At 41.4% G+C, this 14,335-nt stretch overlaps 1 protein-coding gene across 4 annotated transcripts; it reads left to right on the forward strand.

The window, feature by feature from the left end:
- The first annotated feature begins 3,224 nt into the window (after positions 1 to 3,224).
- LOC106567964 (ribosomal protein S6 kinase beta-1-like) lies at positions 3,225 to 13,976 on the forward strand. 4 transcript variants are annotated; one of them, XM_014137891.3, is made up of 15 exons: positions 3,225 to 3,473; positions 4,111 to 4,175; positions 4,262 to 4,305; positions 4,734 to 4,854; positions 4,963 to 5,031; positions 6,563 to 6,710; positions 7,237 to 7,294; positions 7,632 to 7,823; positions 9,470 to 9,560; positions 9,709 to 9,816; positions 9,975 to 10,037; positions 10,131 to 10,208; positions 10,331 to 10,438; positions 10,758 to 10,870; positions 11,097 to 13,976. In XM_014137891.3, the coding sequence occupies exons 3-15, from the start codon at positions 4,268 to 4,270 to the stop codon at positions 11,365 to 11,367; spliced, it is 1,458 nt and encodes a 485-aa protein (XP_013993366.1). In that variant the 5' UTR covers positions 3,225 to 3,473; positions 4,111 to 4,175; positions 4,262 to 4,267; the 3' UTR covers positions 11,368 to 13,976. The 4 variants fall into 4 exon arrangements, with proteins under 4 accessions (XP_013993366.1, XP_013993367.1, XP_013993363.1 ...); XM_045693572.2 differs by having other exon boundaries at positions 3,456 to 3,473; positions 4,114 to 4,175; XM_014137892.3 differs by lacking the exon at positions 4,111 to 4,175 and having other exon boundaries at positions 4,262 to 4,309.
- Positions 13,977 to 14,335: the final 359 nt, after the last annotated feature.

Genomic DNA, 14,335 nt, shown 5'->3' on the forward strand with positions numbered 1-14,335 from the left:
GATATGGGCAGTTTGAGCAACAGCTTCCAGTCCTCTGCCTTCCCACGCCATTGCCAGTATGGCAGAGTGCCTCACCCTTAACCTAACTGCAAAAGCCAGCCAGGTGGCAATGTCAGCAGGATATAGAGGTGTGTGTGTGTGTGTGTGTGTGTGTGTGTGTGTGTGTGTGTGTGTGTGTGTGTGTGTGTGTGTGTGTGTGTGTGTGTGTGTGTGTGTGTGTGTGTGTGTGAACTGTGAGCATACAGAAGAGAACAGACACACCCTAGTAATCACCTGGCTGGCACAACCTGTCCTGCTCTGTCCTGTTGTTGAAATCTACTGTTCATCACACCACATTCTATTCACTCCAATTCACAGATTACATAACTGTAATTATTTCATTTTTTGTGATTGTTGTCCTGTCACTGACTAATACATAATAAAAGAGTGCCCCCTTGCAGTTAATTGTCTTTGGAAAAAGCACCACCGTGATTTCGTGATGATTATTTAAGGGAAGAAACCGACAACATAACCATTTAAGAGCCAATAATTAACGGCCAACTTTTTCCCGTTCTCTCAACTTATTTGAAGATATTTTGGAAATTGCCCTTTGCCGTCATTTGCAAGTAAATGTGTTCTCTGTCTTTCAACACGTCAAAACCAGAAAGCCCCTTTTTTAATCTATTCCTGTGGTTTCATGCTGTGAGGAAGAGAGAAGGGAGCCAATAGGCTCATTTGTTACTTACAGATCAAGCATGCTTCTATCTGCCACCATCATCTAAAGTCATCTGCAGCCAAATACATACCCACAGTCTCTCTCTATGGCCATGAATAAAAACAATATTGTCTATTAATTTGTCCATATTTGTCTCCCCCTTTCTCTCTCATTTCCTCCCTTCCTCTCATCCCTTTTTATTCCTTTCTTTCTCCCTTCCCCGCACCAAGAGCCTAGGCCAAAGAATGCATATCACTCAGGTGTCTCAGTTACACACAGGAATCACTAATGAATAAAACATCTTAATGTGCAAGGCAGAGAGTGTTGCAATTGAAGGTTGTACCCATTATACACTGAGTAAACCAAACATTAGGAACAGCTTCCTAATATTGAGTTGAACCCCCCTCTTTTGCCCTCAGAACAGCCTCAGTTCATTGGGGCATGGACTCTACAAAGCATTTCACAGGGATGCTGGCCCACGTTGACTCCCATGCTTCCCACAGTTGTGTCAAGTTGGCTGGAAGTACTTTGGGTGGGGCCTACTACCATACCCCGTTCAAATGCACTTAAATCTTGTGTCTTGCCCATTTACCCTCTGAATGGCACACATCCACAATTCATGTCTCAATTGTCTCAAGGCTGAAAAATCCTTCTTTAACCTGTCTCCTCCCCTTCATCTACATGGATTGAAGTGGATTTAACAAGTGACATCAATAAGGGATCATAGCTTTCACCTGTATTCACCTGGTCAGTTTATGTCATGGAAAGAGCAGGTGTTCTTAATGTTTTGTATACTCAGTGTATATATATATATATATATATATATATATATATATACACACACACACACACATCAAGGACCCCACACACCCCACCCACAAGCTGAAGCATGAGGACTGATACCAACAGGCTCAGAGACAGTTTCTATCCACAAGCCATCAGACCGCTGAACACTTGAACTGGACTGACCACCTGGTCTAATTCGCCCCTCATTAGCACACATGCACTCCCTCATGCACATACCCACACAGACATACACACACACATATATTATATACATTCATGCTACACACACATCACAACTTCTGCTACCAGACCCTTGTTATATTGCTCAATTTATACTCTTACCCCATCCCCCTTCCCCTATACACGTGTAAATATTGAACTATAAATTGTCACTTCCTGTATTATACTTATGCTAAAACATTTATTCTATTCTACTGCCATTGACTTTATATTTGTCTTTTTATATTTTATTATTTCTTACTGTTGTTTGCATTGTCGAGAAGGAACCTGCAAGTAAGCATTTTGTTGGATGACGTATACCATGTGTATCCCGTACATACGACTAATAAAAAAACGTTAAACTTGAAACACAGTCCCTTTGATCTGGGACCACAGGTGTCACTGAGTCACAGAGATAAGCCTTCTATGCCCCTGGGCACAGAGTAGAAGAAAGGTAGGTGTGTGTGTGTGTGTGTGTGTGTGTGTGTGTGTGTGTGTGTGTGTGTGTGTGTGTGTGTGTGTGTGTGTGTGTGTAAATGCTCCCAGTCATGAGTCATCATCACCAGGAATGGTGATGCTATATGTGAAACATCACATCATATAATTCTCACACCACCTCAACTCAAGGTGACTGTGTACATTTATGTGGGTTATTCCACAACAGGAAGATAAGTAGCACCTGAATCAGGCTGAGGTAAACAGTAACACCACAGATGAATCAGGGTTGGTTAGCTATAATAATACTTGGTAACATCCTATGGGCGCCCCCTGTTGGCACTTATAAAACAAATACCAAACACATTCATTTGAAAATAAAGCATTTAGTTTTGCCAGAAGCTTTACTGAACTTTTCACTTTGGCTAGCTTAGTAACCAGAAGAAAAAAAATCTACAGAATCAACATTTCTCCTCGTCCAAATGGGGTGAAAAATCTCTTAAAACACGAAGAAGGATTACTTTGTTTTCACTGCCATCTACTGCCAATAACGGGTATCTGCACACAAACAGTTAGTCTGGTTACAGGTTAGATCACAAAAGACACTAAGATCACAATTAACCAAGTGAGAATACACAAAAGCCTGTGAATTTTTTTTCATAATGCAATCATACCTGTTGTGGCAAAGAATATGCCAGGCAGTCCATGGGACAAATATTTATATATTTATTAATTCCATTATTTTAGATGTGTGTAATGTTGTGAATTGTTAGATACTACTGCACTGTTGGAGCTAGGAACACAAGCATTTCTCTACACCCGCAATAGCATCTGCTACATATGTGTATGTGACCAATAACATTTGATTAGATTTTGACTGACTACAATATCATCATCATAGCTTATTTCTGAGCCATATCACACAAGCATCACTTTGAAACTACTAAAGGATAAGATACGATCAAATATAACATGTTTAAACGGGCGAAATCATTTAACGAAAAGGTATGGGGCATCATGGACATTGGGCTCCTATTAAAGATACTCAGCTAGCTACTATCTCATTTCAGCAGTGCGCGTGCTCAACACTTGGCTTTGTTTTTTCCCCTTTTTTTTATTGTGTTTGGCCGGTTGCTAGCGGTACTGCTACTCGCATGGGTTTTATTTACTGTAGCCGGTTATGTCGGTGAGGTGTGTTTCCATGAGGCAGTGGAGAAGTTGATACTTTATTTCGGACTGAGTGAGAGAGAGGGACCAAGCAAATGCAATGGCGGGGGTATTCGACATTGATTTGGATCAGGCGGACGAAAATGTGTCTGATGACGAACTCGGGGATGGGGTAAGTAGCCAGCTACTGTACAGTAATTAGCTAGCTACCCAGCCAAACATTACAAGCAAGCTAGTTTCCTTTAGCTTCCGACCTTGGCATGAACCAGTTAGCTACTATCGTTAGCTGCTAGTGAAGAAGGGAGGCGCAAACTAACTTGTCTGCAGTAAAGAAGCTGATGTTAGTCAGAAGCTTAATTAAGACTGTCTTTGTCAATAACTTCAACATATCAGCTGGTTAGCTAGTCGTGCGTGGCAAGCCCAAAAGAAGAACCCACGCGTACAACCGCTAATATATAACTAGTTAACTTGGCGATTAACGTTAGTAAGTAAGTAAGAAAGAAGGTAGCTAGCTAGCTAATTAATATTATATTAACTAACTATTATTAGGTAGCTGAACCAAGGGCGGACTTAACGTTGGTGGCAAGCTAAACTAACCAGCTATATAGGCCTAGCCATCTGTCTTCTGAAGAAACGATCCGTTCTTAGTTGGATTGTCAAAACATAGTTAACGGATATAACGTAGCTATGAAACCACTTGACCTCTGATGATCAGATTTCGGCATCGTTGGATGTGGACAAGTGAAACAAGTTGTTCTAGCTACTCTTTCATACATCTTTAATTTTAGAATCATTTGCTTTTTTTTCAGCAGTCTCACAAGACTGTGTATGTGATGCAGTCAAAAAAGTCCCGTCTGAATAATCACTGGAACAGGTATATTTTTTAAGTTGTTTACTGATGGAGAAAGATCAATCCTGTTGTTAAATTGTTCTCTTTTGTTTCCCCCTTTTTTTTGCCAGACCCAAATGAGCGAATGCACGGAGCAATGCAGCGGGTTCGAATTGTGGGTATTTACAACATAGGTTCAGCCTGTATATTTTAGCACTAGCTAATGTGGCACACTCACCACAACATCTTTGACAACAGGGTGCGTCTTTGTCATGCAATTCTATGTGTTTTATTGTTTGGGCACAGGTGTCAATCTAATTGCCCTAAAGGGATTAATAATCTGTGTAATACATTTTTTTGTTAACTACAGCAACACCTTTGACCACTTTTATGATGATGTGTGCTTGATGAACAGATAAAGGACAATGAGTGATTTTAGTCAATAGATTGCTTGTGCAGGCAGGACTGTTTTCCCCTACTGCGGATTCCATCTTTAATCTAACCTTCTGGTTTTGTCATTCGGGTAGATTCAACATTGACTGGCTGAAATTTGACATGAATGAATTATGTTTCAATGGTTGTCTTTTTAAATGTATTCTCAAGTAACATGGACGACTGTGAAAAGTTTGAAATCTCTGAAGACAGCGTCAACAAAGGAACGGAGCAGATTCGTCCGGAATGCTTTGAGTTACTCCGGGTTTTAGGAAAAGGAGGCTATGGAAAGGTGAGCTATCCCTCATCACCCTATGACTTGTTCAAGTATTCATTCACGTCTTCTCCTTAGAATAGATAACATAAATTCATGTTTTGACTTTCCCCCTATCACATTCAGGTTTTTCAAGTTCGTAAGGTGTCGGGTGCCACTTCGGGAAAGATTTTCGCCATGAAGGTCTTGAAGAAGGTGGGCTGTTTGGATTCTCATGACATTGAGATACTTATCTTTTGTTCTCTCGTTTGCTCCTAAGGAACTGCACACTTAAGTTCTGTTATTTATTCTATAAAGATTTAAGGATTTCCATTGACATGACGATGAGCCCAGATTGGACACTGACCCAAGTTGTTACAGTAGTGTACTGAATACACAGGTGAATTCATTTAGCCATGCAGTCAGAAAAGAGGCCGCCTAACCCATAACAAAAAAACTAAAACGACTTCCCATGAAACCTCAGGGCTGTTTGTTCTCCACAGTTTCTTTCCATCTGCTCTGCATCCTTTCTGTAATTGATGACTGCCCGTCTGGTTTGCATCTTGGCCCCAGAATCCACCAATTTTTCCCAGAAGCCTTAGAGGTTTCGGTAATAATGGTTCTGTTTATAGTTTTTTTATAAGCCAGTATTTACTGTTGCTACCATGCAGGAGCTAAGAGCTCTTAACCAACCAGCAGCTATCATCACTGCCAAATAAAACACCAGTGTCCCCCCTCCCCTCTTTCCCTCACATCTTGGAAGCCCATATAGCTTTTACATACATGATTTACCCCAGTGTTTTACCGAAAAGGCTCAGACTTTTCTGTTTCCATGGGCCATGGCTCCGGCGGACCTGCTCTCACTTGTGGTTAAAGTAAAGCCCCTGGTACTTTTCAGCTTGCATTTACATAACAATGGCTAACTGAACTTTAACACCTTCTCACAAAGCAACTGTTTTGATTATGCAGAGGTTGTTGATTCTGCTTTTCACTAGTCCTCAGTGTCAGCCCTAGCTATGGAAACACAATTCCCCTAATATAACATAAGGGTGTATATACTCTAGTGAAAGGCTGTTGAAAAGCAGCAGACCTGCCCCAGCACTGGTGTTTAGCATGGTGAACTTAACCGTGTGTGCATGTTGTAAGTGGCTGTGTAGTACGGCAGGCAGCAGAGCCTCACGCTCATGGCCGACTGCTCTGCTCTCATACTCTGGCTTCTGGCTCTGCTACTGGGCTCAGGCTTTATCCAACTGAAACAGATCTAGTATTGTTCCCAATGGCTGAAATAGTTTGAATGTTTTGGATTTCTTTGAGCAAAAGATTTGCACGTGTTCTGGACCTGAGGGCAACAATAACGGCATTAATGACATGGCTCAGAGCAGAGGCGTTCCTTTACTTTCTTTCACTGGGCTGGGGAAAAGGGGAGCGCAGAGAAATAATCATCGAAACCAGATGGCAAATGAACATTTCCTTTAGGTTATTGTTATGTTGTCAGACCGTCGCAAACCTGTTGTCTGTTACTTACCATAGTGTGTCCTGCTTGACAAAGAATGTACTCTAGTGTTACTTTTCAAATGCATATCATACCTCAGTTTCTAAGTGCTATAATGTTTTTCATTTGGAGTGACTAACTTGTTACCATACTATTACCAGGTTATTTCCCCTTTATTCTCTGCTGTAAATGTAAAGTGCTACCGTTATAATGCTGACAGTGCTTGACAATCCATGCCTTGTTTGATGCCTCCAGGCGATGATAGTGCGTAACGCTAAGGACACGGCACACACCAAGGCAGAGAGGAACATCCTGGAGGAGGTGAAGCACCCATTCATAGTGGACCTCATCTATGCCTTCCAGACAGGGGGCAAGCTGTACCTCATCCTGGAGTACCTCAGTGGTGAGTGGCTGGGGCACGGTGTGTGTGCGCGCACACACACACACGCGCATATATATACACACATACACACACACACCCTTCCAACTACGCCTTCCAGACAGGTGGCAAGCTGTACTCTACCTCATCCTGGAGTACCACTCATGTGAGTGGCTGGGGCACGGTGTGGGCGCACAAATATGTAACTTTTTGGGCGACCTGACCAAATTCACATAGAGATGAGTTATAGATCTGTCATTCGTGTTGAAAGCAAATCTTAGAAGCGGCAGATATGTTCTATCTGCGCTATATCTATGCTTCCCGTTCTTAAGTTTAGTTTTTTGTCTTTTACTGTCAGTTTTGTACACCAGCTGAAAATGGTTATGGAAAATATCACATCGGTTTAGATGGTAAAATGATTTTCTACAATATACTTGCTTGTTTTTCACATTAACTGAAATTAAGCGAACTGCTAGAATTTCAGCAACCATGGAATGGCTGAGCAATTTCTACATAATGCATATTTAAATGCTGTATTTGTGATTTGCAGGTGGGGAGCTGTTTATGCAATTGGAGAGAGAGGGGATCCTTGTGGAGGACAAAGCATGGTAAGTGATCTGTCATGCTGGAGATGTCTATCTGTTTGAAGTGTGTAGAATAGATATGAGTGTCTGGAACCTGTAGTCCTCACTCAAATGTTGTGTCAACAGATGTGAGATTTGATTACATAGCATAAGGTCAGTAGGGGTGTGTTTTGGATCTATTTTTAGAAGCAGACAAATGTTAGGGTGTTGGAAGCACAACACTTAGGTTTAGAATGTAGAGGGCAATGAAAGGCGAATCTGAAAGGATACATTTTTCCAAAATGCTGTTGATGCTTTACGGTTAGATTTTTTTTCGTCATACTTCCTGTAACTGTATAGATGTCTGTTTTCTGTTCTGCAGCTTCTATCTGGCAGAGATTTCAATGGCTCTGGGACACCTGCATCAGAAAGGCATCATCTACAGAGACCTGAAGCCAGAAAACATCATGCTCAACAACAACGGTCACATCAAGCTCACAGACTTTGGACTGTGTAAAGAATCAATCCACGATGGCACGGTTACTCACACTTTCTGTGGCACCATAGAATACATGTAAGTCACGGTCCTAATTATTAAAACAATGAAAAGTTAATATCAGCCTCCTAGTCTGTTGTAAACTTCTTTATCCACTACTGTACATACTCTTGGTAGGAGAAATTAGTGAGTTTGGTTGCACATTGTATTAGAGGTCGACCGATTAATCGGAATGGCTGATTAATTAGGGCCCGATTTCAAGTTTTCATAACAATCGGTAATCAGCATTTTTGGACACCGATGATGGCCGATTACATTGCACTCCACGAGGAGACTGCGTGGCAGGCTGACTACCTGTTATGCGAGTGCCGCAAGGAGCCAAGGTAAGGTGCTAGCTAGCAATAAACTTATCTTATTAAAAAAACAATCAATCTTAACATAATCACTAGTTAACTGCACATGGTTGATGATATTATTAGTTTATCTAGCTTGTCCTGCGTTGCATATAATCGATGCGGTGCCTGTTAATTTATCATTGAATCACAGCCTACTTCGCCAAACGGTGATTTAACAAGCGCATTCGCGAAAAAAGCACTGTTGTTGCACCAATGTGTACCTAACCATAAACATCAACGCCTTTCTTAAAATCAATACACAAGTATATATTTTTAAACCTGCATATTTAGTTAATATTGCCTGCTAACATTAATTTCTTTTAACTAGGGAAATTATGTCACCTCTCTTGCGTTCATTGAACGCAGAGTCAGGGTATATGCAACAGTTTGGGCCGCCTGGCTCGTTCCGAACTAATTTGCAAGAATTGTACATAATTATGACATAACATTGAAGGTTGTGCAATGTAACAGCAATATTTAGACTTATGGATGCCACCCGTTAGATAAAATATGGAACGGTTCCGTATTTCACTGAAAGAATAAATGTTTTGTTTTCGAGATGATAGTTTCCGGATTCGACCATATTAATGACCTAAGGCTCGTATTTCTGTGTTATTATAATTAAGTCTATGATTTGATAGCGCAGTCTGACTGAGCGGTGGTAGGCAGCAGCAGGCTGGTAAGCATTCATTCAAACAGCACTTTCCTGCGTCTGCCAGCAGCTCTTCGCAATGCTTCAGGCATTGCGCTGTTTATGACTTCAAGCCTATCAACTCTCGAGATTAGGCTGGCAATACTAAAGTACCTATTAGAACATCCAATAGTCAAAGGTATATGAAATACAAACGGTATAGAGAGAAATAGTCCTATAATAACTACAACCTAAAACTTCTTACCTGGGAATATTGAAGACTCATGTTAAAAGGAACCACCAGCTTTCATATGTTCTCATGTTCTGAGCAAGGAACTTAAACGTTAGCTTTTTTACATGGCACATATTGCGTTTTTACTTTCTTCTCTAACACTTTGTTTTTGCATTATTTAAACCAAATTGAACTTGTTTCATTATTTATTTGAGACTAAATTGATTTTATTGATGTATTATATTAACTTAAAATAAGTGTTCATTGTTCATTCAGTATTGTTGTAATTGTCATTATTACAAAAATATATATAAAAATTGGCCGATTTAATCGGTATTGGCTTTTTTTGGTCCTCCAATAATCGGTATCGGCATGGAAAAATCATAATCGGCCGACCTCTACATTCTATAGGGTTTGGTTGCACATTGAATAGGCCTACCCATTCCTCTCCCCTCTGTCACTCCAGGGCCCCAGAGATCCTGATGAGGAGTGGACACAACCGGGCTGTAGACTGGTGGAGCCTGGGAGCTCTTATGTATGACATGCTGACAGGAGCAGTGAGTACAACTCCTCCAAGAAATACACATAATATAGCCTGTGTACAAGACTACATCATCTTTTTACATTTTGAATATTATTTTGATATTTAACCTCGGGGACATTATGTCTATTGTTGTGGAACATAATTTTTTTGTTACTCAACAGCCACCATTCACTGGTGAAAACAGGAAGAAGACCATTGACAAAATCTTAAAGTGTAAATTGAACTTGCCACCTTACCTCACACAAGAAGCCAGGGACCTTCTCAAAAAGGTAAGCGTTTCACTGTGTTAGATGTTAAACTCTTCCAGTTTTAATACATTTGTTTTTGGGTGGCATTTTAGGTACACTCCATCTTCTGATTGTCAGATGTAACACAAGTCGGGTCAAATGAAAACAAAGGAGCAGACTAACATAACTCTCTGTTCCAGCTGCTAAAACGCAACGCCTCGTTACGGCTGGGGGCGGGCCCAGGAGACGCCTCAGAAATTCAGGTGATACAGTTAAAACATGGCACCTGTTGCAGGATTATTACAATGTTGGTGAAGAGGGACACCCTCTAATGTAGCTTTTTTTCTCATCTCCAGTCCCACCAATTCTTCAGGCATATTAAATGGGACGAACTTCTCGCTCGCAAAGTGGAGCCTCCATTCAAGCCTGTTCTGGTGAGCCATCATTCCTTATTCATTGAATTTTTATTGTGAAGAAGAACACCTGTGCTTCCCAAGTCCTCCATGACCCACAGAGCCTAGAGGTTAACACGTTTCCTCCTTTCCTTCCATTGTAGCAATCAGCTGATGACGTGAGCCAGTTTGACTCCAAGTTCACCAGCCAGACTCCTGTTGACAGCCCTGACGACTCCACGCTCAGTGAAAGTGCCAATCAAGTTTTCCTGGTAGGCTGCTTACTCTGCTCAGTCCATTTGTGTTTGTGGGCATGTGTGTTTTACTGTGTGCATGGCTGCACGCACACGTCTAGGCATAAGCTAGACTGTTTTTGTTCTTTTTAATTTTTGACCAAAAAAGATTGTTCTTACGAGAAATGGGTAATGCATCTGTTTTTTGTTATTTATTTTTTACTGGAAACTGTTGACTGTCTGGCCACATTGCATGATGTAGTTTAATGAGTGTGTCATTGCTCATCTCCTCTGTTCTGTGTTATATTGGACCTTGATGAGCCTGGCTATAATCTTCCCTGTGACCTCCTTCCCACAGGGCTTTACGTATGTAGCCCCCTCTGTGCTTGAAAACGTCAAGGAGAAATTCCCCTTTGAGCAAAAAGTCCGCTCACCAAGAAGGTTTCTGGGAAGCCCAAGAACACCAGTGAGGTAAGTGCTTTTTGTTTTCTCTCGTGTTCCTCTAGGTTTGTGTAGGACTTGCATTTTTACATGAAGTTGTCCTGCCCAGCAGTGGTTGAATCCAGTATCATTCTGGTACTCACTTCTACTGGGATTTATCCTCACTGTTAAAATGTCACTATTCTAATGGTCTGCCTTGCTCCTGTCGGTACTCAATTGCACTATTCTAACCCTGCCGTATGTCCTATTCCCTCAGCCCAGTGAAGTTTGCTGGGGGGGATTGCTGGCCCCGGGCCCCCACCCAGGCTAGAGTCTCGTCCCTGCTGTTCCCTGGGGGCTCTGGGTCTGGAGACCAGCCCATGGAGGTTGGTGTGGAGCAGATGGACGTGAGCTCCAAAGCTACTGAGGTGTCTGCCCCCCTGCCCATCAAAAAGCCCTCTGGCAACACCACCACAGGCGGCCCCTTCAAGAAGCAGGCCTACCCCCTGATGTCCAAACATCCCGAGCACCTCCGGATGAATCTATGACGCTCAGCTCCATCTAGAACTCCTCTTTTCTAATCCCCCCCCCCCTCCTTTTTTTCTTTTTTTTCTTTTAAAAGCCTTAAAGAAATGACTGACGGAGCGCCGACCATCGGCACCAATCACCAGCTCCTCCAGACGCACCTTCCATCTCTGCCACCCTCCCTCTCCTCTCTTTCCCTGTTTGAGCAGCTTGGGAGCCACATGGGGCTTTCTACCCTAGCAGATATGAACAAACAATAGCAGTCTCCTGTTAGGGAGGCGAGGGAGAGAACTCCCTCCCACCAATTAGAGTTTTAGTCAGACAACCAAAGGTCTTGACTACTTCCTAATGCCTAGTAGGGTGTAGCTGCAGGAAGAGATGAGAGCAGTGCTGCTGCCTGATTCTTGTGTGCTCCACTGGGATAGCTTCTCATATGATATACTGGTGCTTTGTACTTTGGGTGAGTGGGGACAGACAGTGTTACTCATGCAGCAATGATTTTCCTCACCAGGAGTGAGACATTATTGATTTCTGAAGCCGTGTAATAGACTTTTGAAGGCTGAAAGGGTGGAGAGGATTTCCCCCTTAAACGTCTCTGCTTCCTTTTTACAGGATACAGTATAGATGGTGAAAATTACAATGAACACAGAACACAATATTCTCTACAGTTCTCATGCTATCGTATATTAGGCTACATTGTTGCATAAAAAAAAAAAAGATGGAATCCACAATGCCTTTTTTTCTGCTTTGTCACATCCAGTCAGGATAAATCCTGTTGAACACGGCTGGGTCGTGTTCAGTAGGTAGAACACGTATTGAAACTGAATTTAACAGGAAGGTGCCATCTGAACTCGTCCAATGAGAACAGATTTCCGTGAGCCTTACTGAACATGACCCTGGTGTGGTGTCATTGATGGAGGAGGAGCAGCTTAAAGCAGACAGAAAAACACGGTGTATGCTATTTCAGCTGAATGCAACACCTCCTGCACCATCTGTCTTCTGACTGGATCTCTCGGTAGATACAAAACCTTTCTGTCTGTCTCTGCATGTAGTACATCGAATGTAAACTGACTCGAAATGCCTTTTCGAGTGTCACTTACTCAGATGACCCACATGAGTTCTCTTCACGGTTAAGATGCATGCAGGTTTATTATAAACCTATTCTTTTTGGGCGTCCAGAAAATGTGTCATTGTCAGATACAAACCGAGGGCTCGTCTTTTGAATTGAAAGAAGCAAAGCATCAAGGCCAAATTCTCATCATCACTGCCTTTTGTATTTAGCTTATCGCCAGGTTACATTTGTATAATGCACCTGGCTTGGTGCTTCACGGATGCTTCCCTCAGTCTTTTGAACCCTTGGTGGTATCAGTAGGGCTGTACCGCTATGCTGGTTCCATTTGAACTAGTGATTGTTTGAAATGTGTGGTGACTTGACGGTGTTGTGTGTGTATGTGGTCTTTAACTGTGCGCCTCTGGAGAAAAGCCATTTGATCCTCTTTCCCAAACATGAAACTTAGTCAAATGAATAATAATCCAACTATAAGGTTCCATCTAGCTGAAGGCAGTGTTCACACGACCAAGAGAATGGTCATACTTAACCAAATGTGTCTGTTATTTGATAAATGTGAAAATGTTAACATTTTTACTTTTTAAAAACATACTTTCAATAAGCAAACAGTTGTACTATTCTGTTCAGTGAATGTGTATCCTGACAGAGGATTTCCTATTCCAAGACTGCTGAGGTTTATTAAAATAGACATTATCACCCCCCCATCCTCCCCCCTCCCTCGTGTGTGTGTGCTTGTCAATGAGGGAATGGACCAAGTGCTTTATCTTCAGGTTCCATTGGAGAGGATGTATGGTGTGCTTCAGAGCAACTTCCATAGTGACCATGGCTTAGCTTTGAATACATTTTTAACAATCAACAACTTCTATGGTGAATTATTTTTTTTCCTACTGCATCAGTCCCACTATGCAAACAATGTATTTATTGCATAGTCAGTTGTATGTTTGGCACGCATGGATCTTTTGTAAATGACAACTTTATTTTGTTTATTTTATTTATTTTTTAGATATTTGCATATGGTTATCATATGAATATCTCTCTTGAGAAACCTCAAATGCAGCAGTTAATTCTTTATTCCAAACTACAACGTCCTAAGTGTTTTAGTATATTTATTGTACTACAATAGAATCATATTGTAGTACTTTTTGATAACTTTTACCTGGTTCTTTTAATTCTGAACTTGAACTTTAAGATGCCTGTCGAGTGTTGGAAATATGGGCAGCTGTGTGTGTGTGTGTGTGTGTGAGATTAAAAATAAATAATAATTGCAACTTTGTATGTGTATGGAATGCTATTGAGACAGGAAGATGATTGGACCATGTTTCTTTCTAGTAGTGTAGTCTCTAAATGATGCTCCTCTAACCTGTTAAATACTAAAATGATTGTAATGATCTGAGTGGGATTCATCTCAAGTGGTTTGGAGCTTGAGGGCCTTTTGTATACTCATTAGAAGACCGCTGCAAACAATATTTCATCCCTGTATTTATTCCATGACTCGGGATGTTGATTTGTAATATCATGTAAGTGGATGGATGAGAACAAAATAAAAAGTGTTGCTGATTTGAAGCCTGTGCGAGTGATTATAGTGCAACCTGGAATGTGCAACCTGGAATGATTGCTACCTCCCAAGTTACTGGTCAACTCTCATAACGGTTGCACAGGAATGTGCAGAAGACACTGATTTGAGGTAACAGTAACCACGTTTTTATGCAGCTAAAAAAGTCATGCCACATAAAAAAAACAGGACAGCTGTGAATCAAACGGGTAGTTTGTTACAATTTTATAAATGCCACAAAAACAAAAAATTCTAAAGGATATTTTTATGTCTGTAAAATTAATTATGCGAGAAACGCATTTATGAGCAAATATGATACAGTAACCATATCGAAGTTAACTTCGAGTCGGGATGATATGGTGGTCCTCCC

This window comes from Salmo salar, chromosome 13, assembly GCF_965601325.2.
Source record: "Salmo salar chromosome 13, fSalSal1, whole genome shotgun sequence".
In the NCBI taxonomy this organism is placed as follows: domain Eukaryota; kingdom Metazoa; phylum Chordata; class Actinopteri; order Salmoniformes; family Salmonidae; genus Salmo; species Salmo salar.

Coding starts and splice junctions, on each gene's coding strand:
- LOC106567964 (XM_014137888.3), top strand. CDS start 3,402: ATGGCGGGGGTATTCGACATTGATTTGGATCAGGCGGACGAAAATGTG. Junction 4,855..4,962: donor GAAAAGGAGGCTATGGAAAG/GTGAGCTATCCC, acceptor TATCACATTCAG/GTTTTTCAAGTTCGTAAGGT. Junction 10,209..10,330: donor CTCCATTCAAGCCTGTTCTG/GTGAGCCATCAT, acceptor CTTCCATTGTAG/CAATCAGCTGATGACGTGAG.